The sequence below is a fragment of the Pithys albifrons genome, chromosome 21 (assembly GCF_047495875.1).
Source record: "Pithys albifrons albifrons isolate INPA30051 chromosome 21, PitAlb_v1, whole genome shotgun sequence".
NCBI classification, from domain to species: domain Eukaryota; kingdom Metazoa; phylum Chordata; class Aves; order Passeriformes; family Thamnophilidae; genus Pithys; species Pithys albifrons.
In genome coordinates, this window is record NC_092478.1 from 7,376,674 (window position 1) to 7,404,630 (window position 27,957).

Below are 27,957 nucleotides of genomic sequence, written 5' to 3' on the forward strand. Positions count from 1 at the left end.
CTCCCCTGGAGGCTGTCCTGGGTCTCCTCACAGCTGGGGGAGCCTTGGAGGGTGTTTTAACTTTGAAAATGGAAATCTCAGCCCAGAAAAGGAGGGGAGGCCTCTGCCCGAGCCCCAAGCACAGCTGGGGGACTACAGGCCACTCAGAATGACTCAAACCTGATGGTTTAAAAACAAATCCCCCCAGAAATGCCCATTTTCAGCCTCACTCATGCTCAGACAGCTACACAAGACACTTCACTGCTCACTTGAACAAAAAACTTCTGTGCTTCCACAGCTACTTTAGAGAGGGAAAGAAGAGCAACGTGCAGGGAAGGATCTGGGCAGGACCCACAGCTCGCAGGTAACTCGGGCTCTCACTGCACAGGGACCCAACCAGGCTCATCCCACAGCCCCATCCAAGGAGATCCGCCCACAAAGCTTGGAATTGACACCTTCTCTTTGCACCGTGGAGCGACCGGGAAGAGGCAGAACGTGCTGGAAGCAAAGTTGGAACCAAGTCAGTGCAGATAGTCCAGGCTGCAGGAACACTCTATTTATTAGGCCAATATCTCATGTCAGCAATACAGTCACAGAATATCACAATGCTGGTTACAAACAAAGGATGGCTCCGTGGGGACAGACAATGCTGGGCACTGCAGGTGGGGCAGGTGGGACACCAGCGCCCGTCCTGGCACAGGGAGGGTGGGCTCCAAGGGCTGTCATGGGCAGGAGACTCGTGAGGAGATGAACGTGGCACTACAGGTAGAGTCTGGTTTAGAGGTGGGTTTGTGTAAGTATTTCCATTTATACAGTTATACAGTTCAAGCAACATCTTTTTTTTTTAAATGCTATTAAATTAAAATTCCCTGTAGTTCAATAAAGTATAAAAATAGTACTGAACCTGGTAATATTCAATAAAATGTAGAGTTCATTCACATCATTAAGTAGTAAAGAAATTGTAAAGTTGTAGTTACCATGGCAACATTGCTTCCCAGAAAGGAACATACAGAAAAGAAGAGTTACACATTATGGTACCTGCGACGATTATAGCGATCCAACACTGAACTTGTGCACCACAAACCGAGTTTCTAAATAGCTCTATATATTTATATAGTATATATCTTTTTCATCTTAAAATTTACTTCTGGAAAGAAAAGAAAATGTGCACTTCAACAAACTCACTAAGGCCACTCATGCTATAGATACCGAGGATTGCAAGGAGTAGTGTTATACGAGACCCGAGAGCACACACACCTTCCCATGGCCAGGGCCACCTGTGTCACTCACTGCCCAACACGTTCCTGAGATTTGGGGACAAGAGCATGCCATGCCTGGTGCTGCCAGGTTGGCTGGAGCTGTTTCATTTCGTTCTGGCTGAAGGAAACCCTGAGGCTCTCGCAGGGCCCAGCGGCACAAGGAGCCCCAGGCCAGGTGTGCCCAACACCCCCAGAGCAGAGCCAGGGCTGCCACAGACACCTGGCCAGGAATCCTCTCCCAAAACATGGAAAAGAGGGATAAAACCCAGTTCTGTAGGGGCAGCAGAGGGCAGATCTGCCTCAAGGTTGGTAAGAGCAACACTGCACTGTGCTCCCTGCTGCCAGCCCGAGCCCAGCCCAACCACAGCTCCCGAGGGGAGGCTTTCCAACACTTCCCACCCTGTTTGAGGCACGATGCATTTTCCTTTCCATACTCTACCACATGTAGGACTGGAAAAAGGGAATTGGCTTCAATGTGCATTTTGTACCATGAGAAGCAGCAATGGCACCTCGAGCAAATTCCAGACTGCAGCACATTTACAGCAAATCTTCAGTATGAGAGTCACAAAACCATCACTGTGCTAGTAAGTTAGAATTCAACAAAACCCTCCAAAACTATTTAACAAAAACTGTGTGCAAAAAGAAAAGAGGCTTAAACCAAAGGTCTGGCTCCAGAGCAGGGAGTGCATCCCAAGAGCCAGACACAGACACTCCCTGGCTGGAATTAATATCGGGCTAGAAAGTGACCAAACAACAGTTTGGGGCCAAACACTCACTGGCTCCTTCACTTCAAGTAGGTGAGACAAACATTTGCAAACACATTGGCCCTTCCCCTTCTGTCAGCTCTTCCAGTCTTGGTGTCCTTTCCCTCTTCTGGAACTCTCACCCAGAGCAGCCCCAGCAGCAGTGGGGGAATCTGCATCACCTTCCTCCTTCCCTACAAACTGCAGTGGCCACTGCAAACAGGGCTCACCCATCACCCATCCAAACATTCTGCTGAAGTGTTAAGAGTTTAACTTAACACTGAAAATGATTACCTTAAGGTGACACCCATCCTCACCCTGGCACCCAGTGACTCTGGAGTGATTAATTCACTCACCTACAAGCAGAAGATGCATTTCACAGGATTTCCACTCCCAGGTCTCCCCTTTCACTGCCAGCACCAAAGAGCCCCGTGCAGCTGCCAGTGAGTGTTCTGTGTGTCTATAAATGCCAACAATTAATGCACTGAACTGAGTGTTCCATCGTGCCAGGCCCCCCATCCAGCTGTGCATGGAAAACTGCTCCACAGTTTGGCCAGAGGGGACACCTGGCAGGGCACTGGAAAAACCCACAGTAGGAATTACAGCCCCTGCTCCTGGAAAACCCCACAGGATGGAACATGTAAGGGATTTCACTCTCTGCTCCTTCAGCTCTGCCCAGGACAGTCAGGCAATGCTGGAGTCTCACACTACAACATCAACCCCAGCCACACTGGCACCGAGGGACTGGGTGCCTCTGTCCCTGCCTCTGGCATCACCCCCTCGGGCTCCAGCCTTCTCACAAACACCCAACTGCACCAGCAGAGGCGGCACCAGCAGCACAGCAATCCTGACCAGCCCCAGGTGCCAACAGGGACACCTTTCAGAGTCAGTCTGGGACACACAGAACCCAGCCCTGGCCAGGCCAGCTCTGTTATCCCAGCCCTGAGCCCCATGAGGCAGCAGCAGTGTCATCCTGCCACCCACCCTCCCACAGTGCCAGCCATGGGCCACAGCCCCCCTGCTCCACGGGGACAGCCATAGCTCACAGTCCCCCTGCCCCACACTGCCCTGCCATGGGTCACAGCCCCCTGCCCCACAGCTCCATGGGGACAGCCATAGCTCACAATCCCCCTGCCCCACACTGCCCTGGCACAACAGAGGCTGCAGGGACACGAGCAGGAGCTCAGCCTTTCTGCAGTCACAGGAGAGCACACCAGAGCTCTCAAGGGCTTGTGGCCAAGGCACATTCCTCAGCCAACCTTCTCTACCAAAGAGTGTTCTCAGTGAGTTTTAGGACCTTAATTCCTTCCAGACAAGCCAAAGCACCCAAGTGGGCAACACACTGAAGTAGCCTTAGGAAAGGACAAGGAATGACATCCACCAGATTTGAGACTAAAGTCACCAATGGAACAAACTGAAGGGACATGTCTGGTTGTGCATGAACCAGCCCTGGCTGCCCCAGCTGAAGGCAATCCATGGACCAGGGACACAAAGCAGGACTGACACAAGAGCAGCAGTTCCTGCAGGGCACTCACTGGGGCCAGACAATGCTCCTCATCCCAAACACAACCTCAAGATCTCTCAGATTCCTTGGGCAAATGCTGGAAAATGAGACCCACAGCTGGACAAAGGATCTCCAGACCACATCAGTGTAAATCCACACACCCAGCTGGGAGATTAAAGCACTTCTGCAACACAGAACCACTCAGCTTCCTTAGGACAACTTTAAGCCACTCCCCTGTTACAGACTTTGTTTGACTTTAGGTAAGTTTTAATAGGATTTAAGAACTCATAAGAACTTTATAACTCACCAGTGCCTTGGACATTTATGGAGAAAAAGGTTTTGCCTTGTATAGCTGAACTGTAGTTCCTACACAGCCATAACCTAAAACTACTATAAATAAATGAGATTTTAAGTCCATACATAAAGTTGGATTTTCACTGAGCAGCTGTTGAGGACATTTTGCAGTTAAGCCCTAACACCACAGGGGGTTATAGGCAAATATTACTTTTCACCTCAGTGAAGATATTCCAAGTATGCAACCATTAATCTTCATTCACTAATTACATAATTACATAACTGCATTTTAAATTTGATATTACTCAGCCTTTCCCCCCAAAATACACTTGAAGGCACCAGTATATGAACTATTGGCCTGTACAATTTCACATCCTAGAAGAGCCATTGAGCTCCAAGTCATGTCCAAAATCTTTATTTCTTCCCTGCACTCTGAAGACCTTTCCCTGCCACAAACCTCATAAACCAGTTAAAACCCAAGTCCCAAACAGAACAGCAGTCCCAGTCCTGTGGGCAGAGCCAGTTAAGATCCAAACCCTGGAAAGAGGGGGATCCCAACTCCAGGGGCACTGCCAGTGCCGCTGGAAGAACTGAGGTAACAGCAGCAAGTCGTTCCTAGTTTGTGTTGCACAGACTTCCAAATATGACCTCAACACTGAGAAATAAAACAAAGCCCAGAACAACCCCCAAACCCAAACCACACAACCAAGCAGCCCCCAACAGCATTAAGACAAGCTAGTGAGAGAGGCATTGTCAAAGGTCTGTACAGCTGAGCTCTGCTTCGGGAAGGAACGTGAAGGAACCAGTTTCTGGTTGTACTGTTGTTTAATGTAGAAATGAAGCATCACAAAAAAAAAAAAAAAAGACCTGTTGTGCTTTTTGGCATTTTCCACTGGCCCCTGTGAACTGTACAGCGAGTTGTGTTCTCAGAAACAGAGAAGGGACTGGGTTGTCATACAAACTCCTCTGGTACAAAGAAGGTACGGCCTCTGTTAGCAGGTGACAGCCCATCAGAGAGCAGGGAAGAGGAGGCTGCAGCAGAGTCCAGCGTGGCTGGTTTTGCCTGTGGCATTGACAGGAGTATCTGTAGGAGCTCACTGGGTACAGACGTGCCATGGCTAAAGAACAGTCACTTCCTAGCTCTGGATCTATTACAGGAATATCATTTGCACTGATCATACACCTAAATGAAAGATCTCTACTGTAAAGGTGAATGCAGGGGCAGAAATATTCAATTAAAGCCACTGGTCCAAAAGAGGTTTCTAGCAGGCTGGTCCACTGTGGGTTCTGCTGGTCCTGCTCAGGGCTGAGCACTGGTGGTGGCACCAAGGACACTACGATGCTGGTCTGGGGGCTCTGTCCCACTCTCTGAGCACTGGTCCAGTTCAGGGCATCCACAGCAGCACAGGGGGTCACTCCATGTCCGAGCGTGGGTCACAAGCCAGTGTTGCTCCCAAGTGGTTCTTGGCCACTTTTCTTGGTAAGGCAGCAGCCCAGGCGAGGGCATCTCCTCCCTTTGCTTGTTATTTACCATCAGCTTTGCTACAATGATACAGCAGAAAGACCTTTCTCCTACAGCTCCTTATAGTACAGCTTTTATTCTCTCTCTAATCAGCAGAAAGCTCTTGGTGAAACCTTCCATCTGTAATAAGAATGCAACTCTTTTGAACTCAAACAGTTTTATTTAATGTTTTCTTGCAGACTTTCTGCAAAGTAGCTTCTTTAGAAAGAAGAGAGAAAGAAGGGGGTTTTTAGGAATACCAAGTTAAAAATGTGAGCCGAACTAAACATGCCATACACATGCTGAGAGGAATTTAACACACATTCATCCGTATGGGCACTCTTCAGTAGACTGGACCAGTGTTTCAACGCAAATTCCAGCCCCCAGAGAACTACATGGTTTAGATTTCACAGTATGACTTTTCCCCCTGGAACCCAGAGGAGAAAACCTTAACTGGTTAAGTGACCAAGTTCTTAGCTGCTCTGTCCATCGAGGCTCTGAGACATCAGGAAAGACTGGACCACTTCCTCGGTGGACTGGGGGCTGGTGCTCACGTCCTCCAGCGCATCCGTCACCGAGAACTGCCGGTCCCGCAACCGGTTCCAATTGGCCAAGATATTGTGGTATTCAAACACCTTCTCGTAATTGCCAATGGAATTGTACAGTTTAATGAGACCTCTGTAGTCGTATTCAAGTCCACTGTATCCTTCACCAAAAAGCTTCTTTCCTAAAGGAACCCAAAAGGAAATGGAGTTCAGAGGTAGAACATCCATACTCTGATTTCTCAGGTTGTTTTTACCAAAACACAAATCTTTTTGTCAGGGCAAATCATGAACACAAACAACACAGCATATGGTCAAAAAGCTTCCTGTATAATGGTCTGAATTCCATCTACCTTCTGCTCCAAGGGTGCTGTGACTGCTCCTCAGGGACCCTACAACCACATCATTACTTGCACCACAGCTCTGCATGTGTAGAATTTACAGTCCCATATAGGAGACTCATTTTGTGCCCTAAATATGCCCCAAATTCAGTTTAAGCAGTGAAGTTGGGTTTGTGTTCTACCTTAGAACTGTATTTGTTTCTGCAACACACTGTATATAACTATATGAAACCAGACTGTGCCTCAAACCTGGGCTACACCATGGCCCAAGGATGCATTTGATTTGGAATTAAAAATTCACTGCCAAGGGTAACAGCCAAGAAAAAGATTTAATGAGAGTAGTTATGATGATAGGCACAATAATTGTCCATTTCTTTCAAAATTTTACTACATTCTGCACTCAAGTTCCAGCCACAACTCCAAAATGTATCTAATGAGTCCATTTTCCATGAATTCTGACAAAGCACTGAAAATAACACAATTTCAGAATTCAGTCCCCAGGGAGAACACTAAAGAAAAAAATCACATTTACATTGAAAACCCGTATGAAATAAACTCCCTTGTATTTCATTAAGCTCTTTACAACACAAGTTCCCTGTGTGTCACAGTGCTCTGCACTCACTCACCAATTGCTATGGACCTCAAATAAAGCTTCTCAGCATTTTCATACTGGTTCATGTCATAGTTGTAGAGGGAGGCGAGATGGCCCACGGAGAGGGCAACTTCGTAATCCTCCTGACCCAGGAGCTGCTCCTTGATCTGAATCGCCTTGATGTGCATTTCCTCTGCTTCCTGGGAGGGTCAAAGGCACACAGGTCAGTAAAGAGACCGCTCACCATCCCACACAGAGGGAGAAAAGTTTGAAGAAACTTGACTATGTAGTGGCAAAACAGTCTGTAGTATTTTATAAAAAAGGTAAAAAGTAGCAAATCCAAACACAAAGCAAGTTCTCCAAACTCCCAGTTTAGAGGATCAGCAAATGGTATCCCCAAACTCGCTGCCACTCTCTGAAGGCATCAAGCACCAGCACAGGTTATTTTGAGATGAATGATAAAGCACAAGCTTTCCAATCACAGAAGTACCAACCAAGGTTATGGACTGTGGGCACTGAAATCCCCCGTTTGTTGGAACAACTTTGGATGTGCTGCAGGTGAAGTCAGGCCCTTCACACCAACACGGCCTCACCTTGAACTTCCTCATGGACTGGTAGAGCCTGCCCAGGTTGCCGTAGTGTTTGGCTGTTTGCACATTGAACTCCCCAAAGGCTTTCTTGGCCAGCTGGAGCGAGGAGAGGTGCAGGTCATGAGCTTCCTGGAGCAGCCTCTGCTCCGTCTCCTTGTTGTGACAGTCTATGGCAATCTCCTCCAGGATGAGTGCTGGGGGGGGACAGAGGGGCTGTGACTGTGCTCCACACAGGGTGTTCCACAGAGCCATCGACCCACACCCCCAGGACACACCTCACCAGGCTCTGTGTCACAGCCTGCCTTCAAACAGGGGTCACCAGGTACTCAGTGCCCAACATGTATCTGTATATTCTGTACTTTTATACCCCTCCGGCCCCCTCAAAGCCTTCCAGCTGAGTTTTAGAGTTTTCTTTGTATTTCACAAGTGTGTTGACAGAGAACATCAAGGATTACAAACACCTAGAGACACCTCCACTGAAAACGACAGCTCAAGTTATATTGTCTATCAGGGAACAGGACAAACAAATTTATATGAAGGATTTCAAACTCCCAGTAGCACAACAAAGGGAACTACCTTTCACTCTCTTTGAGGAGGCCAAGAGAAGATGGTCTTCTGGGAGAATGTGAGTTATAATGCCAATAGCACGTTCAGCATGGAATCTGAAATCAAGGGGAAATAAAAAATTCAAGGTACATTTCTAAGTCAGCAGCTGATGATACAACATCAGAATAATGGAATCCACATGCACTTAATTCTATTTGGAAAGCCTGGATCATTCAGGAACATTTCACTCCATTTACAGCACTCAAGGGGCTGCCAGAACCCCGAAGAGCTGCACTCACAGTGCATTGTCGAATTTCCCAGAGCTGTACTGGTGAACATACGAAGAGTAAGCCAAGTCCTCGTGAGCTGTAGCCACGTGGATGTTCTTCCCTCCAAATACTGACTGCCGGATATCGAGCGCTGTCTGCCAGGGTGACAAAGATACAATTACATCAGTTAATACAGAAAAACCTCTGTCATTGGTGAACAGGGCAAAAAAATCTGCTGGCTCTGAAATTCTCTACACACTTCAGATACTAATTATATAAAAGACACAGTTCAGGGAAGAATAAAGGAAATAAAACCCCAGAGCTGATGGTGGTTGGGGTTGTTTTTAAGAACAAGCATTGCAGTAATTAAAGTAGTAGCTGTCTCTATGAATTAACGACAACATTTGAGAGATTAAAAGTATGAAGAGGAGCTGAAGGCAGACAGTCCTGCTGCCTACCTGATAGATGGCAACAGATTGGCAGATATTGTCGACGTTGAGCAAGTAAAACCCATAGTCTAGTAGCGTGTCAGAGTATTTGGGGTGCTTGGCTCCAAAATGCTCCCTGGAGAAACACTCCCATTAGACATCAGAGGAAGTTAAGCATATTTTTAGGAGGGTTTACTTTGGGATGCTGCTCACCTGGCAAGGTACACGGCGTGTTTTATCAGCTGCTCAGCCTTCTTGAACTCCCGTTTCACCACGCAGGCCTGCACAGGGGGATGCAGCATTGAGGAGCTGGCACTCAGCTCATCCCCTCCACTCACTGCTGCAGTTACTGGTGTTTGTCATTTCAAAGCATCGTTGTTGTTGTTAAAGGACTTTCCAGTTATTTAAGAAAAGGATCACAGTATGAATAAACTTGGGCTTTATTCTGCCAGAAGTGCCCGACTGAAGGGCTTGAACTGTACCTAGTGCAGATCAAAGAGGGAACAGAGCACCTTTCTATGGCAGGTCGCAGGTTAACGTTGTCATGATGGTCACTGTGCAGCTGAAGCTCAGCTTGAGAAAGGAAAAACCTCAGAAACACATCCCTCCCCAGGTCTGAGGTGAGCCAATTAAACACAAATTACAAGCCTTAAGGCTCCTGAAATAGACCTGGCCACTAAGAATTCTGGAGGTACAAACTACTCTGCCCCATTCCTGGCTGCAGCTCAGCCAGCACAGCCACAAGGGAGATGCTCAGCTCACCTTCGAGGCTTGTCGTAGCACATCCACCACCACCTTCACGGGCAGGCCCACCGTGATCTCCTTCATGGCTTCTATACACCACTTGTAGGCCTGAGGGACAGAGGCAGCACCACAGTGAGGCTGGGACTCACAGCCCTGCAGCATGGACAGAAACACTACCTGGCTCTGAAAAGCTGGTAATTCTCCCTTCCAAAATTTAAAATATATGGTTTGATTGCTTACATGGAATGAAACTTGTCCAGTTATGTCTTAAAAGGCAGATGTAAAACGACTTTTAAGGTTAATACTGAGTAAGTAAGTGTTTTATACTACCCTAAGACATGTATTATTACAATTACTTTTACAGACAAAACAGGGTACTTAATAATCTTTAAGTAATCCTCACAATCCCCACTGTGCAGGACAACATCCTGGTCAGTGGGCTCAGGAGCCTGATACCTAAGGATTTCAATACATTTTGTAGATTTTTGAGATTATACAACTTACATAGATTCTCCTAGGTTGTTCATATCTTAGGTGAGTTACTAAAGCTCTTTCTCACAGATTGGTGAGCTTTCCCATGCCCTGCCAAGGCCATGGTGTTTGTAAGAAACCAAATTAAAATCACAGTTTATACAGTAGTTACACCTAGGACACAGGTGTAAAGCCTTGTTACCTGTGCTCTGCTATTCATTTTTACCTATTAAAATAGGCTTTAATAACATTTAACTCGCAGATGACCAACACATATCCCAAAGGTATCACATGTACCTTAATGCTGGTTAAAGTGGCACTAAGAGCTCACAGACTAACTGAGAAGAACACACAGAAAGCTGATAAATCCAGCGCTGCCCTGGCAGTGCCACGCAGGTCCCAGGAGCTGAGGGCCATCCCGTGGGTGGTGATGGAGCACCTGGCAGATCCCAGTGGCAGTTTGATGGAGAACAGCCCCCCCAGCACCCTCACCTCGTCGTAGTGGCTCTTGGCGAAGAGCAGGGCGCACAGCTCGCCGTACAGCGCCGCCTTGTTGGCCTGCTGCCCGTGCTTGGCCAGCTTCTCCATGTAGGACTGCGCCAGCTTGAACGTCTCCTCGCCCAGGTGGTACTTACAGTTCCCGTTCCGGACGTGCAGCAACCTGGGGGGACAGACAGGTGTGCTCAGGGAGGCTGAGACACCATCCCCACACACACAGCACCGTGGGTCAGGCTGGTGGGGCACCTGCACAGCTGCACCTTGGTCTGCCATGGCAGGAATTGTTACCTGTGGGGGTGACAGGGGGTCTGTGGATCCTCTAATGTCTGAGGTAATTGATGAGTTGTTCAGCCTGGAGAAGAGGAAGCTCAGGGGAGACCTTACCCCTCTCTACAGCTACCTGGAAGGATGTTGTAGCCAGGTGGGGATTGGTCTCTTCTCTCAGGCAACCAACAGTAGGACAAGAGGGGCTTAAGCTCTGCCAGGGGAGGTTTAGGTTGGATATCAGGAAGAAATTCTTTCCAGAGAAAGTGGTCAGGCATTGGAATGGCCTGCCCAGAGAGGGGGTAGATTCTCCAACCCTGGAGGTTTTTGAGGTGAGACTGGACGTGGCACTGAGTGCCATGATCTGGTAACCACAGTGGGGTTGGACTAAGGGTTGGCCTTGATGATCTCGAGGTCTCTTCCAGCCCAACTGATTTTATGAGGAAATTGATCTTGAACAGTTCAAGGTGTATCCTTGAAAGAGGAACAGTTTAGAGTGCACCCTTGAGGAGGAGGGAGTCACCTGAGGAGTGTGGCAGACCTTGTAGCCAGTGAAATGTTTCTGTCTATGCTTAACAGAACTGAATAGCCAATTATGACACACTGTATACAAGAAGTAGATAAAGGTGAAGTTGTAACTAAAACTAAAGTTCTTAGTTATTTGTTCTGCTGCTGCTTGAACCTGTCTTGACCTCTTCTGTCCGCCATAACTCACCCTGTAACCGAGGGAGACGGGTTTCTGACCTGCTGAGACGACTTCACAGAAGTTACTGCAACAGGCAACTTTATTCATCCGCTCACAAAACTCTTACACACTTCAAAAGCTGAATTCCTCCGCAGCTCCGCCACCTTGGCACTGATAATTGGTTAACAATGCTGTTTGCATGACAAAGCCTGCTCTAATTAGCCCATTACACACATCTGTTGAGAGGGTGGCAGGAGCCGCTGACCTCATTAACTAGTCCTTGAAGCTACAACACGCTAAGTACAGAAACAAGTTCAATACACAACTTTAGATCTAAGAGCATATGAAATCCCAACATCACCCCAACCCCAACAGTTACTCTTGGAGATGTCAAGTGATTTTATGTATTGATACAGTTCTGCATAGCCAGTGCTTGAACCATTCTGGTGTGGTGGGTTTGTGGTTTATTTTTTATAAAACCCATTCTTCTCCATGCTGATGAAATGCCATTCCCCAGACCCTGTTCCATGCACTGTGAAATCCCTTCCACCTCCTTCGCAAAGGGTGGTAACTTCAGACAGTCACTGAGCACAGACAGAGCTCGTTTTCCTGCAGCTCTGCACTGCTCCCTCAAACCCTCACCAGCCCGAATGGGCATTTCTGTGGTTTAGGGGTTTCTTCACAAAGGTTTAGTCACATCCATTTGACATGAGATGCAGCACCACCAGAAGAGACCCACTCCACGACAACCCACCTCCCTGCCCTGCCTTCTCCTATCCCACTGCCTTTCCACCTCAAGGATTCAGAGAAGCTTCAAGAAACAGCCAAATGCAGCCAGAACACACAGCAGTAGTGAAACCTGCTCCTGCCTCTCTAAAGAAGTAACAGTTTCAGCTTCTGGCACTTACTTAAAAACAAAGTAAAAAATGTTTTCATTAGTGTAGGCTGATACTTATTCACTTCAACGAGATACATTTGAATGGGTGTGTCAGCATAGTCCAAGCCCAAAGGGCAGAGCTGGATTCCCAGCCAGGGCAGCTGTTCCTGCTCTGTGGCAAATGCCTGCATTGAGCACACATGAAATTCTAGTGAATTAACCTGCACAGGCCCTCCTGGAAATGTGCAATTAGACAGTGAGTAACAGGGACTGAAAGACACCAGGCAAGGCTTTGGAAATCAGGACAACATTACACAGGGAGAGAACTGCACAGAGAGAAGGGAAGCAGGACATTGCCTGCACTGCAAACAGGCTGAAACTCTGACAGTGGGAGTTCATGTGTTGGAAAAGCATTTTATTCCTGTTATGATATGCTAGAATAAAACTTCCAATAAAGTGTTAAGGTGGAAGGAGTGAACAGTGAGGCTTTTGCTCAGATCTTTTCTTCTCTATCCCTGTTTCCACTTACTCCAGACAGGGATTTAAGTTACTGTAGCCATGTGCTGTAGCACAGTAGTACAGTTCAGTTCACACTAGAAATTCAGCCTGTCCAACAGTCTCTTCCTCTGTTTCCTATCCAATGTATCATCCATCTCAAACACTGACAAGAAAGGAAATAAAGTTCCCATTTCCCCAAGGAAGGAGTGGAGGGAAGCACATGACAGATGTCTGTTTGCTGCATAAAGAGAACATCAAAGAACAGACCTTCAAAACCCTGCAACCAGCTACACAAACACCAGCCTTCCAGTGGGAAACAGCAACGAGGCTCAAGCACAGACAGCAAAAAGCAACACCCACGTTTTCCCTTAAATCTGGTCTGAGAACTAACACGATGTACAAGTGCATTGTGTGCTTGGTCACAGGAACACTCAAGCAACTGGAATTACAAAGAAACTAGAGAAATATTAAGCAAACAGCTTTCCTAAAGAGGAAATCCATTCTGCCTACACCATTCAGTTGGGAGCAGCTCTGCAACATCAAAACCACGGAGCCCAAATCCCCTGTAATGGTATAAGCCAGTGGGGATAGCACTGCAATTTAGATAAGCTCCTGGGAAAGATCATATCCAGTGTCTGGATGCTTCACTGATAGTGTCTAAAAACAAAGAAATCTCCCCAAAACCCAAGCTAAACCTAAGCCAATCCTATAGGATAAGCAGAGTTTATGTGATCCAGTTTTGAGTGACAAAAAATCCTTTACTAATCCAAAGGAATTTTAGAAGATAAAGCCAAGAGGAAGAGAAAAGGCCTCAGGACGTTTATGCTAATGGGTCTGAACCTTCTTTGATGTCTGCAACAACAGCTTTTGGGGACTAACCTCCCCCACTAAAATCAGTCTCTAAGAGCCAACAGTGTTGTTACACAGCAGCTTAGGAAGTCTGAAACCACCAGAAAAAAAACAACCCAAGAATCAGCAAAACGTGAAACAATGAAGTGGGAGAACCACGTATTTGTGTTATGCATTTGTACCTTATTGTTTAACACATAATAATGGGAGAAAGCAAACCAAAAGGAGCACCACACATGCAGGAAAGCAGTACACAAGCTCACAGAAACCTCAAATCTTCCCAGCTTCCCATAAAATTTACAACTGCTGGTAAAAGGAAACAGTTATGCTTAAAAATCACACAACTTCACATTCTATCCACAATGCAATGTATTAATTCAACTCCCACAGATCAGACTTAACAGCTGTTAGAGCAAGAGCTGCCACTTTTTTTCTTTAAAACTCCTCCCAACTCCAGTGCAGGCCCAGTGTAAGAAGACAATATCCTACAGCAGGGATCAGGTGGCAGCCACAGTTACCTCTGAGTCCTGAGGCAGCAAGCTGAGTGTCTTTACTGCTCCATTTTGCACACTTGGCCCTTCTCAAAGTGCTTTAAACTCCTTCAGTTCAACACAATTCCAAAAAAAACGATGTTGTGGTTTTGGGAGGTGCCAGAACATTTTCCCACTCCCACTGTTGCCCAGAGGGATGATGTTCCTTACAGAACAAAGGCTGGCTCTACCAAACACAGTCACTACTCCCAGCTCAGAAGGGCTCCCTCTAACACAGGATGCTTTTTTCCCAGCACAGAATGAAAATCTCCTTTCCACAACCAGTGTCCAACAGAGTTCCATTTTCCCCTGTCTTCACCTTCTTCTCTTTTTTTTCTATTCAGAGAAGGCAATAGAGTTTATTTAAAGCAACTTCTCCAGCTTGCCAAATGGCCTGATACAACCAGGAACCTTTTTTAGATTAATTAGAAGGCAAAGGACCAAGTACTAACTGTGGTTCTGTATCCAGCACTGCTCAGTTCTAGGAAGGTGGGTATGTGTGCCCAGGCTCCTGGCACCAGTTTATTTCTGGAATGGCAGCCAGCAGAACCAGGCAGAGCAGCGTTGCCATGGCCCTGGGGCTGGCACAGCACATCAGCAGCTCCTGGCAAAGCCTCTTTACTCTTTGTGTTTGCACAACCATAAACAAGGCGCAGGGCTTTTTTTGGAGCAGCTTTCCTAAACAAGTTTTGCTCTATATTCAATACAGCACATGCTTTGTTCTTCTTTGCAGCAGCTAAAAAAAGTTCAGTCCAGTTCTAGCTCTGCTCACCAGCCCCAGGTACTCATGTGCACATCTGCCAGCCCTGGTGTGACCAACAAAGCCCACCTGGCCACTGGCTGCAGGTCATCACAACTCCTTAGTGACAATCTGAGTGCAGACCACTGACTGAAGGTTCATCACATCTCCTTATAGAGCTGCAAGAGCTACTGGAAACTCCAGTGACAATCTGAGGCCTCTGTCCATGGAATATGAATCTCAGTGGGCCCCACGACAGGCCCCAAGAAACAAGACAGGTCAAAACCCAAATGCCTCCTAACAGTAAAAAAATTCTTTTCTCAATGTTTTCAGCTGTGGCTGAAGGTGCCCATGAGAGTTGGACATCCAGATCTTTACCAAACCCCAGAGCTAATTATGAAGTAAGAGAATTCACCGGATCTGGAATGAGGAAAGGTAAGTTTTGCTTTTACTTCTGCTCAAACGCATCTGTATCGTTTGTGCTTGGATTTGGCAAATTCTTCCTGTAGGAAACAGAACTTCAGCAAAGTCCAACAATGAACTTTTCTTCACATGCAAAAACCTCTGAGAAAGCAAAGTGCTGGACCACTCCTGCCCCTCCCTGCTATCCATGAGACACTGAGAAGGACAGTGGGGTTTATCCATTGCACTGTGCTGCCAAAGCTTACAAGTTGAAACCCCAGGGATTAGTGTAAAACAAGCACCTCCTGATCCTCAGCTCTGGCCAGGGAAGTGCTTTGGTGCAGCAGAAGAGCAAAGGAGCAGCTGGGGCTGGATGGCCCCAGGGCAGCCAGTCCTGGTGAGTGTTCCATGGGAACCAAGGGCGAGCTCACCTCACACAGCACTCCACGGCACGGAACCAGTGCAGGATTTCATCGTGAAGGGTGCACAGCTGAAGGCAGGAAAGGAACACCTTCTCAGCATCACTGTACCAGCCTGCATCTGACAGGAATCCCCCTGCAGAGAAACAGGGACAGACAAATGTGAGCAGCAAAACACACTGTCAGCAAAAAAAGGGCTTTGCTCAAGTCTGGCAAGACAACTCCTTATTTAGATATGGGAATCCTGTCAAAGCCAAACCCTCTAGTCCTGAACTAAAAAGGATGAAATGCAAGAGTAGAATTCTACAAATGAAGGAAATGATGCTTTGGTTTACAGAATCACAGACTATTCTGAGCTGGAAGGACCCACAAGGATCATCAAGTCCAACTCTCAAGTCAATGGCCCACACAGGGGATTGAGCCCATGACCTTGGCATTATTACAGCCAAGTCTGAACCAACTGAGCTATCTCAGGGTCTTTAGGATGACTCTTTGGTATTGCATAGATTTCCCACAATTTTCTGTCAAGAAGAACTTACCAGCAATAAAAACATGCAAATTCCTCGTGTTTAGCATCACATCTGCAAACCAATTTCAAATCTAAACCCTTTGAAAAAGTCTATACATTCTTAGATATCAAAATCCAACATATTTTTCTTAAGACATTGAGTAGTCTTTTAAAAATTACATTCTAAAACACACACATTCTTTAAAAAGAAGCCATAGAATTAACATGAAAAAAAATCCAAGCTGGACTAACTGAAGCTTGCCTGAGAGAAAGCACACACAGCCCCCCAGCCCCAGTTACCTAAAACAAACCCAATCTGGATTGCTTTTTCTTTCACAGCAGCATCTGACTCTGCAATGTAGGAGCACCGTCTGCTGAAGGAATAGGCCAGCACAGAAGCCACTTTGACTCCATGGTCCATCAAAGCCTGGAAACAGTGATGGAGCAGATGCCTGGAACAAAAGAAAACACAACTCAATTCCACATGAAGTTTTTAAAGCCCTGCAGTCCGTTGGCTCTTCAGTGCCATGAATTCACATGAGAAAAATAAACCCCAACCCTCCCTGAAAGCCAAACCAGATGAGGACAAGCATCACTGGGAGTCTCCAAACTAATGCACTACAGTTGCAGGATGAGCCAACACAAAGTGAGTGTACACAAAGTTCTTCACAAGGACACGCCAGTGGAAGGAAAACACAAGCAGCCCACGCAGCATCACAACTGGCAAACAATGTTTTCAGCCACAACTCAGGAGGAGGAAGCCCCAAATCCACCCTCCCCCAGCAATCACAGACAGACAAGCAATGACTCCATTAATACCACACACATGCCATGTCTGAAGACTCAAAGCTCGTCCTGATTACAAAGAATCTGATCTAAAAGAGTCAAGTTCTGAGTGTAACACCACAAATCATAATATTTAATGTCAGGAAAACTCTTCAAACTGGGGCAATCCTACCAGCCTTCCCCAAGGATTTGCTCAACCAGCAGAAGTGGGTGCTGTGACTGCCACTGCTCAGGGACTAGCTGGGCATCAACCACTTGGTGTTCAGAAACTGAGGGGGTTTTGCAGCATTTGTTTTTCTTGTTTGCACCTTCCCCCACCCCCCTTCCAAGATCAAGAGGTTAAGAGCTGAAATGAGAATTATTATCATTAAGACACTCACCTTTTATCTAAAGCTCGTAGCACCTTTGCAAAAACTTCTAGTTCACAAAATTCACTACCCAGCTGGCACAGGCGGCCCTGTTGGTAAAGCTGAAAAAAAACAGGGAAGTTAATCTTAAAATTTGAGTTTTTCTGGAAAATTTAGCTTAATAGTAAAGAGGACTTATGATGAAATCAAGACTTCAAAGCATTCAAATACAGCAGGGGAATAAGTAACAGTTCCAGTATCACAACAGGGTGTCACCACAGGAGCACAACTTCGGTGTTTAAGGACAGCACACCAGCTCTGAGAGCTCCACAGGTGGTTTCAAGGGTTCTTTTATCTATGAATGTATTTTCAAGTGTCTCTGGCCATCTGCATCACCAAACACAGCCACACATAAGCCACAAACCCAAGACAGAACCAACCTAAAGTCAGCAAAAAATGCAATTAACAGCTTTGATACCAAGTGCTTTCAAAACATGTTTAAGTGGCACATAATCTAGAGCACAGCCATGTAAATATGTGATATATATAAACAAACCCAATCCCACGAGTTCTGCAAGGGTTGACTCACCAATACCCAGCACCAGACAGGCATCAACACCTGAGCTTACCCAGGTAATTCCTCCATCAGGAGATGGGAAAACTGGAGTGAAGCTGGTCATGCATTTACTAAAAGCCATGGCCTGTTTCATGCCCAGAGTGATTTGTGCCTGCAGGTAAGCACATTTCTCAGGGGAGTTATCCCCACCAAACCATGCAGTGCAGGGTGAAGCTCTGCCACAGCAGGTTATAAACACCATGGATTTACATGGGCACAACGGGGACTGTGCAAATACATGCCAGAAAAACCCACGGTGAGCTGTTAATTGCCATTACCCTGAACCCCCCGGCTCCCAGATGAGCAAAGCAGGGTGTGTGACCCAGGGAAGCACCACTACACACCAGCCCCTGCCACAGGTACCATCAGTGCTTAAATGAAAACATTCACATTCCTCTCAGTTCTAATCATGTCTTAAAATACTGCCAGTGAAAAGCATCTTGTGCCTGGTTCACCTTTTTCTCCACAAACACTGGAAGCTGATGAATTAGTATTCCAAACACAGCATGGGAGAACAGCTCCTCCAGCCAGAAATTTAGTTTTAGTCAACTCTTCTTACAAAAACACATGACACTGACTCTACAGCACAGCAAGTTTGTTATTTTAACAACAGCACCTACAAAAAAACTTCAAAAATACTTTGACCTAATAACGTCAATTGCCAGAAATGAATGTTTTCCTTTGAGTTATCTATTTTTTCTGGGGGATAATAAAAAAAAAGGAAGTCTTTTTAAAACCAGAGCAAGTTTGCATGCAAAGTTACTGCTCAGATAAAGCAGTGATGAGTCCTTGCACTTCAAAGGGATCAGAGGCCCTGCTAAAGCTGGATCCTCTCTGGCACTGAAGGAACAGCCAGTCTGGTGTATTTAAAAGTCATGGTTAAATGGTCTCATTTCTTCAGCACAGCTGTCTCACAGGAAATGCTCTATAAAACATTTTCTGCAATAAAAAAGGCTGTTTAAATTGCCTGGTTATTCCATGCCCAAACTGAGGGAGGACATTCTCTCAGTAACTGATGGGATCATTTCTGGAAGAGGGTAAGGCACACACCCAAGTTATCTCACCAGGACTGAGGGCAATCAAAGTAGCATCACATGGTACACAATTCTCAGGCACAGTATCATTCCCTCCTATCACCACACAGAGGTAACTAAAACACCCAGAGATTCCTGGTTCACCAAAAACTAACTGTACTTAGACTTTCTGAAATTAATACTCACGAGGTTACATAAACACATCTTGTAGTGCCCACTGTTATATGTGGTTCCTAAATTGCCAAGGTGGGGTGGGAGTGAGGGGGAAGTTCCCAAGCCCCCCTCAGTTCTGACACATCCTTTATTTCAGGCACACCTCATGTCTGGCTCAGGGCCCCAAGGTCCAAGCTGGTATTTCTCACAGCTCGAAGCAGAGATACAACATCCTTTGGACATTCACCACACCAGTCAGCCCTTCCCTCCACACACTGGCACTAACTCAGCTCGCAGCCTCTTGGAACTGTTGTAGCTGTTACAGCAATATTTTCAAACAAAATTTGACATGGAAATAATGAGTACACGTCAAACTGTGCAGTAATTCCAGGAGACTCAGTAACACTCATTTGTTCATTGAGAAGTAGTTGGAGGGCTGAAGAAATGGTTCTCTTGTCAAAGCTCCAGAGAGACAGAATTCCTGACCACAGTCTTGCAACACAAGACAAAATACAAAACAAAACAGTGATTCAAGAAAAACATGTCCTGACACAAACAGCAGAGCGTGGACTACTCTTTTCTGAGAGAGAAATGTTTCTTAGACACCAACTTAACCTATCTGGAGCTTATCAAGGATTTATTTTTCTTTAATTATGGAAAAATTACTAAAAACCTGCAATATGACTCCCAGCTCTATCAGCTCACACTGACAGGTTAATTCTGGCACTGAAAACAGGTATAAACTTAATTCATAGCTGTGTTATCACACATAGCTGTGTTGTGCCCAGCTGTGAGAAACCCACCACGATCCATCTCCAACATCTAAAGCTGAATATTGAACTTGTAACACACCCACCTAAACATGCAAAAGCTGCACGTGCCCCCAATTAAACAGGTTCATAATTAACTCATAACTTATCTATTATATCATGATTCTATTAAAGTTTGTGTTGGATTTCTCTCCTTGAATAGATTAAGAAGAAATTCAAAAACCCACAACTTTTTCTAACTATATTAAAACATAATTTTAAAAATCCACTTTTTAAAAGCAGCTGGATGTTGATTCCAACCAGTTGCACAAGGACCTCCAGAAGAAGAACTGAAGAAAACACAATTTGAAAAATATGCTCCCATTGCTTCACTTTGGAAGAGGACTGAAAAATATGGATGTTTCAGCAAGAATTCCAGAGGAAATCCAAGGAGCTCCCCAGCATGTTTTGTAATGCCTCATAACGTAATACAGAGTATCATGCCAGACTGGGGGAGGACTCTGTACTTCATAAACAGCAGGATTTGGGAAAAAAGTTTGGCTGAAACCACCATCTTCCTTCCCCACTTGCAAGGAAGGAAAAAGTTTCCTGAGTCCACAGTGCATTGAATGAATCTGTTGACAAGTGACTCATTACTGATGGGGCAGAGGGGACAGGCTTGGAAAATCAGCAGTTAGAAATTTAGGGACTTGGGATATTTAAAAGCATCAATGTCCTTAAATCCTTACAAACCTCCATGAAATAAACAACCAAAAGCAAACCAACAGTGTTACTGAATGAGCCTGACTCAGAGACAGCTTTTGGAGCCCACTGGTTGCACAGCCCAAACCCTCCACACCTGCCCATCCACCCTGCTCTGTGTGGCACTGCAGCCAAACTGGTGTTTCACAGGGATTTGTATTCCATGAGGGATACAAGTCTGAGCCTCACAGTGCCACACGTGTGAGATTCTCCTCAGCAGGAACCAGGAAAACCCAGCCTGCTCTGAAGTTAAATCAGCCCAAAGGAAATGAAGTGGAAATAGGAATTATTGTTCAGCAGGAGCCGAACACCTCTGTTGGTGATGTGACCTCATTATCTCAATTATGGTGAGTTGTAGTGTCTCAGACTCAACAATGATACTGAAAAAAGAAGAAGCTACACGATATGGGGGTGAGAAAATATGTCCCACAGTCAGAGGTTCAAAAAAAACAAAAACAAAAAACCAATCTAAGTAGTACAAGTCGGAAGGCAAGAAGTTTAAAGGCAGTAAAGACATAACAAGGAAAGATGGTTGAGTTCACATCTAAATTTAGGCTACAGAAATAAGGCATGTGTTAATAATAATAATTGGAAAAACTCATGAGGTGATGACTCTGCTTTGCTGGGAGGCTTTAAACTGGGGAGGTGATGGAAGGACAGAGGTAACTCAGTGAGGTCGTGCTGCAAACCGTGCCCCAGCCGAGTGACACGAGGGCTGTGTGTGTGCACACAAACTATCAGTGCTGCCCACAGCTCAGACACACACACACCCACCCCCATCAGTGCTGCCCACAGCTCACACACACACACCCACACCCATCAGTGCTGCCCACAGCTCACACACACACACCCACCCCCATCAGTGCTGCCCACAGCTCACACACACACACACCCACCCCCATCAGTGCTGCCCACAGCTCACACACACACACACCCCCCATCAGTGCTGCCCACAGCTCACACACACACACACCCACCCCCATCAGTGCTGCCCACAGCTCACACACACACACACCCACCCCCATCAGTGCTGCCCACAGCTCACACACACACACACCCACCCCCATCAGTGCTGCCCACAGCTCACACACCCACCCCCACCCCCATCAGTGCTGCCCACAGCTCACACACACACACACCCACCCCCATCAGTGCTGCCCACAGCTCACACACACACACACCCACCCCCATCAGTGCTGCCCACAGCTCACACACACACACACCCCCCATAGTGCTGCCCACAGCTCACACACACACACACCCCCCATAGTGCTGCCCACAGCTCACACACACACACCCACCCCATCAGTGCTGCCCACAGCTCACACACACACACACACACCCCCCATAGTGCTGCCCACAGCTCACACACACACACCCCCCATAGTGCTGCCCACAGCTCACACACACACACACACCCCCCATAGTGCTGCCCACAGCTCACACACACACACACACACACCCAGCAGTGCTGCCCACAGCTCACACACACACACCCCCCCCAGCAGTGCTGCCCACAGCTCACACACACACACACCCCCCATAGTGCTGCCCACAGCTCACACACACACACACCCCCCATAGTGCTGCCCACAGCTCACACACACACACACACCCCCCCCATCAGTGCTGCCCACAGCTCACACACACACCCACCCCCATCAGTGCTGCCCACAGCTCACACACACACACCCACCCCCATCAGTGCTGCCCACAGCTCACACACACACACACCCACCCCCATCAGTGCTGCCCACAGCTCACACACACACACACCCACCCCCATCAGTGCTGCCCACAGCTCACACACACACACCCACCCCCATCAGTGCTGCCCACAGCTCACACACACACACACCCACCCCCATCAGTGCTGCCCACAGCTCACACACACACACACCCACCCCCATCAGTGCTGCCCACAGCTCACACACACACACCCCCCCCATAGTGCTGCCCACAGCTCACACACACACACACCCCCCATAGTGCTGCCCACAGCTCACACACACACACACACCCCCCATAGTGCTGCCCACAGCTCACACACACACACACACCCCATAGTGCTGCCCACAGCTCACACACACACACACACACCCCCCATCAGTGCTGCCCACAGCTCACACACACACACACCCCCCCCCCATCAGTGCTGCCCACAGCTCACACACACACACACCCCATCAGTGCTGCCCACAGCTCACACACACACACACCCCCCATCAGTGCTGCCCACAGCTCACACACACACACACCCCCCATAGTGCTGCCCACAGCTCACACACACCCCCCATCAGTGCTGCCCACAGCTCACACCCACACGCCCCCCATCAGTGCTGCCCACAGCTCACACCCACACGCCCCCCCATCAGTGCTGCCCACAGCTCACACCCACACGCCCCCCATCAGTGCTGCCCACAGCTCACACACACACACACCCCATCAGTGCTGCCCACAGCTCACACACACACACACACCCCATCAGTGCTGCCCACAGCTCATTCTGAGCCCCCGAAGTGCAGCAGCACTTCCAGAGTGCAATGCAGGCTCTGAGGTCACACTGTGGGTCACAGCAGAGCCCTACAGGACCAGGCTCTGCCTGCCTGAGCTTGTGCCCTTGCTTGTCCTGGACAGGAAACCTCAGAACTAAAGCACAGCCACACTTCATTTCAGTTCATCCTCCTCACTTGCATCACATACCCAGGAGACTGAAGCCCTGCAACAAACTAGTTTTATTCTAATTTACAAAAATTTTGCTTATAATGATTCTTCATCAGTAAACTCTACTGCAATGCAGAGAACGGATGTTCTGCTCCTTGCTGTGAACAGTCAGCAAATTCCTCTTTATTCACTTTCTTTGGTTCAAAAATACCTAGACATGATAGAAATCAAATTAATGCCATTTCCAACTGCTCCTGTGGTTAATGATCTCATCAGAAAGCCTTCCAAGAACATTGGACCCCAATTATTTTCAAGAAAAAATCAATTGTAAAAAAAAGAAAAACACACAATCCAGAAAAGACATTCCAAAAGGAAAACAAACATGGGATGAAACTCTTTGTTAACCGATAGGAGTCCAAGATGAGCCTGTCAGTGTTTAACAGCAACAAATACTGCTGGCAGAGAGTGCTAAAGCAGGGAAGCACCTTGAGAAACAAAAGAAATGAGATAATTGCACCAAACAGAACATAAAGCCGGGGCACAGGGGCAAACAACTGATCTCTATGTAAGACACTGACTACAGAGCTCACTATCTGACTTCTGTCAACACAAACCAGATTCTTCACAGTAACACCTCCCTCAGAAGACCATCCTCACCCCAAAAAACTACAAAATATAACAATTTGATTTTCTCTTTTTTTTTGTTTTGTTTTTTTTTTCCTCTTTTTCTGAGGACTTGCAGTTTATTCCAGCTGTCACTACTTTTTAATACAGAATTTTGGCATTTTCCTCATATGCTGGATATCAATTAAATGAGATGCAGCATAATTTTTTATTTGGCTTCCGAAAACTACACACACACTCTCTCTTTTCCCCCCACAAAAAACAAAAACAAGAAAGAGAACCTAACTAGTTTAACTAGGAAACAACCCAACCAGGATGTACACACACCTGCAAACACCCAAAGGAAACAAAATATATGTGAGCACTCTTATTTTTTCCCCCCAGAGGCAGGTGTTACTTGTAACAATACTAGTTATTAAACTCTTCAAAATACAGCTGTGATTAATGAAACATTTAAATATTTTTTAGTTCAAGTTAGGCTTGGAAATTTCCAGGATATCCTCCCAAGCGTCCTGCTCTGCCTCTAATGGTTGCAAGGAAAAGCCAAACACTGCCTGATAAGAAGATATCCAGTGACACCCTGCTGAACCAGTACAGGTTTGTTGTTTTACCACAACCCTGATTATTTGATATTGCCTTGTTTGGAGCTTTAGTCACTGTTTGAGAAGGCTCCAGAAAGGTAAACAGGCTCAGGAGGAGGGACCTGCCTGCTCCTCTCACCCTGCAGCAGGGCCCGTTTCTTACCAAAGCCACAACACGAACGTCCTGCAGCAACCCCAGGGTCGATTCCTCACTCAGGTTAACAAGGCAAGTCTCCAAATTTAACAAGGTGTAAAGTTGCAATGAATTGGATTTGTTAAGGAATGGGAAATAAAGGCAATATATTATGACAATAGAGCCAAACGCTGGATCAGAGGGGACCCTGGGGAGAAAACCAAAACACTCTGCTGGCATTTTGCTGCCTTTTAAATACCAGCACATTGACTGTCTCTGCTGCTGTGTCTTATCTGTGGCTTCTGAACACCTTCACAAACCTGTGCAAGTCTGGCAAATGTAAAGTTTGAGTGTTCATGTCAATGAACGTGATAAAAAAAGGTTTGTATGGCCACAGCCAATTAACATCTGTACATCAAAATAAAATCTGATACCACCATTTATTTTTTGCAAAAGTCACTGGAAGCTTCTCCAGTACCACAAACCACGACTACGAGCCAGACAACAAGCCAGTACTTCCAAATTATACCTACTACACGTGAAAGACTCAAAACATTCTCTTTCTTTTAATAATCATAGAATTACAGTGATTCACTGCCTCTTGTAGGTCTAAATGCAGGTGTATTTGTGAAAGCCCTCAATCACACACCACTCTTGCACAGATATATTTAAGTACTGTTCCATTAACAAGTAACTCACAGTAACCCCAACCAACACAGCAGCAACAAACACCATGCAGTCAAACAAGGACTTAATAGTCTTCTAGTCTGTCTAAATCCACAGACTGGCTTTGGAAAGAACTCCATGGTCAGAACAAAGGGAATATTGCCCACCATGCTGAAATGGCATTTAATATCCACCTGATTTTCAAAGTCACTGTATCCAAACCCAAAATAACACAAGCAGGACACACGGGGAGCCTGCCCAGAGGTGGGATGTGTCCTCAGCCTCACCCAATCCAGCTACACCTCCTGTGCTGCTGCCACCACCCAAACTCAGCAACCAAAGACCAGGCACAAAGAGTTCCACAGGTGCACAGGAAAAGGCAAACACTGTTTCAGAGGATGTGTAATCTGGGCTGGGCTCTGAGGCACTCGCTGCAGGCACACACTTGGTGAGGGCTGAGGGGGCTTGCACAGCCCAGCCAGGGTTTAGGGACATTACAGATAAACTCTGGATGTGACTATTAAGGACAGTTATGGAGTCACAGAGTGGTTTGGGTGGGAAGGGACCCTGCAGACCCTGCTGTTCCAACCTGCTGCCATAGGCAGGGATGCCATTCCCTACACCAGGCTGGTCAGGGCCCATCCACCCCAGCCTGAGCTGATTCTCCTGCACAGAAAAGGTCACAGTGAGGAACAGAAGCCCAGCCAACCTGGGCAGCCACAGAACAACAATCACTGCACGTGTTTCTGTTTATTCTGCATGTGGACATCCCACAGATGCAGAGTGGTGAAAGGAATATTGGTGCATCTCACACATTTCAGGTTACCAAAGACTGTCCTGTTGTAAAACACAGAAATAACAGAAAAGGCAAGGGGGAATGGTTACAAACTGCCAGAGAGTTGGTTTAGGTTGGATACAAGATAAACATATCTAAGGTGGGCAGGCCCTGGCACAGGTGCCCAGAGAAGCTGTGGCTGCCCCATCCCTGGGAGTGTCCAAGGCCAGGCTGGATAAACTTGGAGCAACCCAGGCTATGGAAGGTGTCCCTGCCCATGGCAGAGGCTGGACCTGCATGAGCTTTAAGGGCCCTTCCAACCCAAACTATTCTGTGAGTTTATGAAATTACTGTCACTAACAGCAGCAATCCTGACAGTGTAACAGAAACATTATTTTGGGAGCAGGTACTCAGCACATTGATCACCATCTGCCCAACAGGACACCAAACCAACATACACAACCAGAACAAACAGGTTAGAAAATCTCTTCAGAACTTGCTGCTGGATCTCTTTTCATCATGGAACAGCTCCACATGAATCTGATTCAATGCAATCACTGAACACTGCTAATAAAAGCATCAGAAGTCAATGATGTATTAAGTTCACCTCCAGATGAGCTTTTAAACAACCTGGGAATACATATGTGGATATTTCTATCATTAGAAGGAGGTTTTGTTTTTATGCTTTTAAAAGCCACAGGGCACCATTCTCTCACCTGAATGAACATGAGGATAGACAATGCCAAGGAAGTTTATTTTTTCTGTGCTCACACCTACTAACAGCTAAAAGTGACCCACAAAATATTCTTCACATTGTTATTTCCATATGTTTGACCTTTTTCTGATGATGACCACATGTCAATCACATCATTATCCATGAGCAAGCTCATGTGTGGTAAAAAGGGGTTTCCATTCTCCTCAACACCCAAGGCAGACAAGTAATCCCCAGTACACAGAAAATATTCATTCCTGTTTCAATGTAAATTCTCTGTGTCCAATGAAGACATTCCTTATAAATATTATTACTCTGTATGTATATAATAGGTCACTACATCTAGTTCATAAAAATTTGTCTTAAGAATTGTTTCACTCAAAAAAATCTTTCACTTTAAAAATTAATTGGCAGAGGAATGAAGGGTTATCCCCCATCTTAGGTTTGCTGGGGGGTTTTATACACATTGCCGAATGCTCATTTCCAGCAGTTCCAGGAATGCCTGTTTAGTGGACAATAGAAATTACTGGACCATCTCAGTGCACCTTTTACACACACTCACTGTATTTCAGGGGCAGCTGAATGAAAAACAGCCCTTTCACCAAGGAATGATTTAACGCTAGTAAACCACAGCACTAACGACTCTCAGTTCTTCCCATCTGGCTCCTACTAGATCATTAATACAAGACCACGGCAATACTTCAAACACTGACATCACCATTTCCAATGTATTTTGAAAAAAAAATGAAATAAGGCGAACAGGAGAAAAAAAACCCATATTCCAACACATGCAGCTCAGCCTCATCCTGCCCCAACCGCTCTCCAACGGCGCCGAGGCCCCTTCCCCGGCCCCATCTCGGTGAGCCCGGGGGGCTCCCCGGCCCCTCAGCGCGGCCCCGGGGCCAGCCGCGGTGCCCCGGCCCTGCCCGAGCCCGGACCCGCCGCTCCCGCGGTCCAGGCGGCCCCCCCAGGCCTTCAGTACCCCGGCCCGTCCTTCGGGCCTCGCCCCGCACCGCGGAGGCCCCGCAGCCCCGCCGGGCCCAGCCGCCCCCCGGGCCGCTCCTCCTTCCCGCTCCCGCAGGCCCGGCCGGGCCCGGCGCCCCGCCCGCCGTACCTTGTAGTACACGTCGAACTGGATGTTCTCGGGCAGCGAGCGGATGTCGCGGCGCCGCGCCCGCCCGTAGCTGTCGACCACGGCCGAGATGGCCGTGTTGTAAAGCGTCTCGGGCACCCACTCCAGCTCCACCGCCGCCATCTTGCCTGTGCGGAGCCGCCTTCCCTTC

General features: G+C 47.0%; 1 protein-coding gene across 1 annotated transcript; it reads right to left on the minus strand.

Annotated features, from left to right (window-relative positions):
• Positions 1-520: 520 nt before the first annotated feature.
• APPBP2 (amyloid beta precursor protein binding protein 2) lies at positions 521-27,957 on the minus strand. Its single transcript, XM_071575021.1, has 13 exons — positions 27,789-27,957; positions 17,239-17,327; positions 16,373-16,524; positions 15,577-15,700; positions 10,296-10,464; positions 9,351-9,440; positions 8,802-8,869; positions 8,619-8,724; positions 8,191-8,315; positions 7,922-8,007; positions 7,349-7,539; positions 6,790-6,955; positions 521-6,007 (listed from the first exon to the last, which is right to left on the minus strand). Exons 1-13 carry the CDS (start codon positions 27,927-27,929, stop codon positions 5,754-5,756), a joined length of 1,761 nt encoding a protein of 586 aa, XP_071431122.1. The 5' UTR covers positions 27,930-27,957; the 3' UTR covers positions 521-5,753.